Below are 6,283 nucleotides of genomic sequence, written 5' to 3'. Positions count from 1 at the left end.
ACACGACCGAACACAATACCTCCTGTTTCTACGGAGGTAACAAGTGAAACCCATACCTGTGTCAGGTCCCAGTAAGGTGCAGACATGCTAATGAGTGACGTCACACTGGAGCACGTGCCTCCGTACAGCATCAGTTTGGGTGGGAGCTGGTACATGGCGTCAAAGAACACCTTGGTCCCGATGGCAGGATCACACTGAAAAAACATGAAAGTGGTTTAAATTTATCTAAATTTGATTTTTTTTATCTGGCGTATTACACTTTTTATCTAAATTTGATTTTTTATCTGGCGTATTACACACATCTATCTATCTATCTATGTATCTTTCACTCTCTCTCAGTAAAGGGAATATAGGTATTCTAACATTCTCGTTGTACTTGTGATAATTGGTAATCGTGACACTAGGTCTGATGGTAGAAACTGTGCATAGAGAACAGTGCAGAACAAAGCACAGTAAAGAATAATCCATAAATAGTCGCAGGAATAGTTCCTGTTATTTCCGAAGGTTGCTTCTCGTTTCCCTATCTTCCATTCCCCTTGAGACCCATTACCTCTAAGTCCAATTCCCAGACGTACAATTATCGACTATCTATCCACCGGATGGGTCTTCCATTTATCTTGCTAGAATAGGACGATTCATATGGGCGATAAAGGTAATGTTGTCCTATAGCTGACATGTGGCTTCATATTTCATGAAGGACAAATTCTTATATTTCAATGAAGTAATCAACTTTTAAATGTATCGCCTATTCATGTCAAACTAAGCACATGGCCAATGTAGCCTTGGGGGTACTCCAGGTGTTAGGTGGCATTCGTAAGGCCATATTGTAATATGTCTTCGTGAGGCAAACGATCAAACTTTGAATAAGTTATGTGATAAAATCCTTTATAATAAAATAGTGAGAATTTGAAAGTATTTGTAACAAAATTTGATAAAAAAAACATAAAAATATTTGCATACATCCAAAGAGGGACCGCTTTCTACACACCGCATTGACATTAAAACTCAAGTGTATGTATAGACATTTAAGTACGTTTCGTTTGGGTTCGCCTCTGTAATCGGCGACACCTATAGCTGTAGTTCAATGTGAACCAATACGAGTTGCCCTGAGGAAGGTGACAGACGGTCACCGAAAATTCGGCTGAACAAAACACTTCGAACGTGTCTGCACATATCTGATAACCAATAGAATGAACATTAGTTCATAGACTCCCACATCTGTATGCTATCCGTGTTTTGCATTACAAGTTGACTCTGTAATATGCACCCCATGTCTGGAATGAAGAGAAAAGTCTCCCTAAGCCCCAATTATCACTGTCCTTGACCACGTGCGGTCACAGGTGCTCGTGCATGAAGATGAGTATCTTCGCATCAGATGTCTGTTGATGTTATACTGATGATGGTCTCATTATACGGTGGTAAATCCTGTAATCACTCAAACTGTGACCTTGCATTCGTGTATGGCATGCGCCAATACATCTAACAACTTATTCAGGCGCCAGTAACCCAACAGCTTATTGATAGATTTTTTCTAGATAATGTATAGAATTAGCATACTTCTTTGTATAACTTTAGATGTATATAACTTTGGATGTGTCAGATTCTAATGTAATTTTGCCATTTTAGGTAATTTTCACCTTGCATTTATTCAGTAAACATCAAAAAGGACAAAGTGGCGATGCACTCCAGTTTTTCTACTTTATTGATAGAACAATACATAACAGACATTACATACATATAAATTTGATATAACCGTAAATAAGAATGAATCTGTCAATATCAGTAAAAGTGTGTGCCTTATACTCCATGCATCTATATATTAGCTATAGAAAAAATTAGATTCAATATAAAATACATATTGTATGATGTTACATTTCATCTCTAGATACTGCTGGCGTTGCGAGAAGATTGCTTTGAGTTACCAACGTGAAAATAGTACTTGAAAAAGGAAAGCAAAGTTCTAACATGCTCAAAAGAAGATAAAACTGTCAATTTTAGGTCTTTGATGTAGGTTCACGCGTAAAGCCGAGTTTTCCTTTCCGTATCTTTGAAAAGTCTCACCCTATTCTATTCATCAACATTGTGAGGGATAGTCGAACTCTCAACAGATGAAGATAAGCTCTAATAGGCAAAAAGACATCCGCGGAAGTGATTGTCTGTTTCGTGCTTGACCAAGCATGGATGCCTGCGATATTACAACATCTGTGTCCTCAGAACCGATTATAGCACAGTCAGGGCAATAAAATCTTTATTGCGTCTGGATAATCCATCAATGTCTACACCATGATCATAACGGTAATACTGTCCTTGGTGATCTTTGAAGGGGATGTCGTCATCGCTATAACATTTAGAAAAGTTGTTACTGTTTCTTTGTCTTCTGATAGCCATACTATTTTGCATGACTAAATATCGTAACATCCTTACATCTGGTCATTTTATGCATAGTATCTTGCTATCCAGACAATTGGTTTGTGCCCTTTGATGTCCCCAACATAGAGATTCTCGATAATCAACAAGGTAAAAAGGAGTTGCAATTATTCTTCTTGAAGGCTACAAATGGCATTAACTATGTTTCAAACAAAGTTTTAACAGCCCATTTATCTCCTAAAGAATTAAGTACACGTAGATCCCAAGAAAGAAACAATTATCTCACGGTGTGTGGTGTACGACATGTTTGTCACCGATTAAGTAGATTGTAACTCATCTTTTCTGACTAGAAAATTTTCTTAATTCAATGACAAAGCCCTACAAAGAACACAAAAACGCAGTAGTGCTCTTTATGTTTATTCAATTACCACAACATTGCGGCATTAATGCCTTCGTCGGACGATCACTGTAGTTATGCTTCATAGTATCAAAGCTATATAGTATCAAACAACCAGTTTATGTTTAAATGAATATATAGTATCAACAGTTATTCATTTGCTCCAATTCTTAAACCTGTGGAGGCTCTGAAACATATGAAAACCATTAGATTCTTTATTCTATAGCCCATGTCATGCATGTATTTGGTAGTCACTGAATGTGAAGGTGTACAAGATTGATGGTACAGTATAATCACAAGAGGGAACACTGTTTTAACTGAATCCCATGCTACACAACGCCGGGTGATTTATGTTATGTCCAAGGGTGTTAGGGCGTGAAAGTACTATACACATCGAAAGGTGTCAAAAGAGATATGTGAACTACCGTGTCAAGGCTGATATGAAAGTAGCAACAGCATTCAAAATCTATTGATTCTTCACTACGAATCTAAATTATCAATGGCAAAGCCGTCAGATGTAACATCGCAATCAACTTCATTTTGGGGAAGGTTCCACGAAGGACTGTCTCCAAGTATTAGACTGCATTCGAAGGAGAATATGTACTCCCTCTTTCAGAGGCGAAATGTTGCCTCCCTGGCTGTTCTATCTATCTATCTATCTATATCTATATAGCCGGTATAACCGCCGTTCGGCGTAACACACCAGCGGCAGCAGCTGGTTTTATTACACCGAACGACTCGTTACCCCTAACTTTTGCACATCTATCTGCAAGCGTTCTTTAAAACTACCGAGAGAAGATGCCCCTACTGTACTTGGTGATAACAAGTTCCACTCTACGATAGTTCTGGGAAAGTACGAATTTTTGAACACATCAATCCTAGGTTGGTAACTCTGGTATTTGAAGGCATGACTGTTTCTTGTTCTTTTTTGAGCTGGTATTAGATACTTATCCGTTGGTACGTCCACCAGTTTACTGGTCATTTTGTACATCATGGAAAGTCTGGACATTTTCCTTCCATCTTCAAGTGACATCCACTGCAAATCTGTTTTCATTTTGGTAACACTAGAATCCCTGTTATAGTTGTTTGTGCAGAATCGGGCAGCTTGGTTCTGTACCCTTTCCAGTTTATCTTTGTCTTTCTTTGTATACGGATCCCATACTGTTGCAGCATATTCAAGGTTAGGTCTTACTAGTGACGTGTATGCAAGTGATTTTACCCTGGTTGGGCATGCCCACAAGTTGCGTTTGATTACTCCCAATGTCTGTTTAGCCTTGGTTGTTATTTTGTTAACACGGACACCCCACTTCAGCCCAGTTGTTGATATAACACCAAGGTATGGGAGGGCTTTTGTGGTTTCTAATGTCTGACCACAAAACTGGTAAGGGGACACATTTGGTGTTCGTTTGTTTGTTATGTGCATGATATGGCACTTATCAGGATTGAACTGCATAAGCCATTTCCTTTGCCATTCTTCCAGGGTGTTCAGATCTTTCTGAAGAACTTGTGAATCATTTTGTGTGGATACCTCTATATATAACAGACAATCATCGGCGAATAACCTCACACTTGAATCGAGCTGTTCTGGTAAGTCGTTTATGTACAAGAGGAAGAGCAATGCGGAACTCCCTACGCTACTTTAACTGGAACTGAGGCCTTCCCTTCCACCACTACCGTTTGCCCTCTATTCGTCAGGAAAGTGTAGTACCTTCAATTCCATAGAACTTCAGTTTTGATATGAGTCTTTTATTGTCTGTCTGTTCTATCGTTTCTTTCATTGCCATCGCTCCTATGATCTAACACTAGTTGTCCATCCTTTGAGAGTCTTTCACCCGGTTTTCCTCTAGCTCACATACTTACACTTTTCAGTTACAAGTGTCAAAGTCCTTCTATTGCAACAGCATCTTCCTCGGACTGACAAACTATGGAACTCTCTAAATAACAACTGTTTCTTTCTATTCACAATCTTTCTAGCAGAATAATTTCCATCATCCATCAACTTAGTTCAATGCCTAGAATTGTTCAAAGATTTTTCCACATAAAAGCATAAAACTCAATAGTTGAAGTTAACTTGAACTTGCGTAAGTTTTGACCCTAGGCAACCTTCATTGCTGAATAGGATCATTCCTATCAGTAACAAGGAAGCACATTCTGTGCACGCCAACTAAGACTCAATCTTCCTGGCCTAACAGGTAAATCCTCTTCTAGAATATTCAGCGCAAAGCTGGTAAAGAAATGATACAGGGCCACGATCACCGGGTGCAGAGATTGATTGTATATTCATTGGGCAACACGTACTTTAAATCAAATCATCAGCACACAGCGTCCTCCTAAAGGTAGTATCTCACTGCACTTGGGGCACCGTTGCGGCACTGTGGAGTTCGAAAGATTACTCAACTAATTTCAGAGATAACGAATTTTTTCAAACTTAATATGCAATATCTAAATTATGACAAATTGGCGGAAATGACAACAGTGCCACAGTAAACGAACCCCGCAGTGCCGCACCGGTGCCCCGAGTGCAGTGAGATGCCACCTCCAGTTGTCCAGAAATGCTGCCAACCTTCGATCGGTTGCAACAAAGGATTCCTTAATATGCAAATGAGCTAGACTCCCTTATCTCCTGTGGCTAGCACTCCATCTTCCAGAGTTGTCCAGAAAAGCTGCCAAGCTTCGATCGGTTGCATGTACAAACTGTAGTACCCAGAATATGAGGACACGTATCAATAAAGGATTCTTCATGCAAATGACTTAGACTCCCTTATCTTAGGTGGCTTGCACTCAGCATCTTCCAGAGTTGTCCAGAAATGATGCCAACCTTCGATCGGTTGCTTGTAATACCCAGAATGTAATAAGGATAAAAAAAAAGATTTGTAATCATTTGTTTCAAATTTGCTTTATTGGTAATCATCTACTTGTTATCACATCCATGTTTATGTTATTATTTGTATACAATTTCAATTACCTCATTTGAATTTGTGTTCAATAGTTTGTTAGGAGGAGGTCTCCCATAAGCTTTTTTGGCTTCTACCTCTCTCCCGCACGTTTTTTATCAATCAGTTATCTTTACTGTATGCATGCCCTTTTTTTATGTGCAAATAAATCAAATAAAAAATCAAATAAAAAATCATTCCTGGTGCAAATGAGTTAGGCGCCCTTATCCTAACTGGCTAGCACTCGGCATCTTTCAAAGTTGTCCAGAAATGCTGCCAACTTTCCATCGGTTGCTTGTTATTCCAATTCCAAGAATACTTAGTATAAGGACAGGGATCAACAAAGGATTCCTTAATATGCAAATGAGCTACACTCCCTTATCTCCAGCATCTTCCAAAGTTGTCTCAAAATGCTGCCAATCTTCGATCGGTTGCTTTTTATACCCAGAATACAAGCCGAACAGGGATCAACAAAGGATTCCTTATGCAAATAAGCTAGACTCCCTTATCCCAACTGGCTAGCACTCTAAAACGCACGGTGTTCAATAAAATATATCACCACAGGGTACAAAGAAATGCTGCCAAC

General features: G+C 39.1%; 1 protein-coding gene across 1 annotated transcript in view; it reads right to left on the bottom strand.

The window, feature by feature from the left end:
* Positions 1 to 6,283, bottom strand: part of LOC118405619 (gamma-aminobutyric acid type B receptor subunit 2-like) — a 40,252-nt gene that overhangs the window by 13,806 nt on the left and 20,163 nt on the right. The window contains exon 2 of the mRNA XM_035805173.1: positions 57 to 194. Within this exon, the coding sequence (XP_035661066.1) occupies positions 57 to 194 (138 nt within the window). The remainder of the gene's footprint in view (positions 1 to 56; positions 195 to 6,283) is intronic.

This window comes from Branchiostoma floridae, chromosome 18 (assembly GCF_000003815.2).
Source record: "Branchiostoma floridae strain S238N-H82 chromosome 18, Bfl_VNyyK, whole genome shotgun sequence".
In the NCBI taxonomy this organism is placed as follows: domain Eukaryota; kingdom Metazoa; phylum Chordata; class Leptocardii; order Amphioxiformes; family Branchiostomatidae; genus Branchiostoma; species Branchiostoma floridae.
Note: the sequence above shows the minus strand (reverse complement) of the source record. Positions and strands in the feature narration are given on the sequence as shown.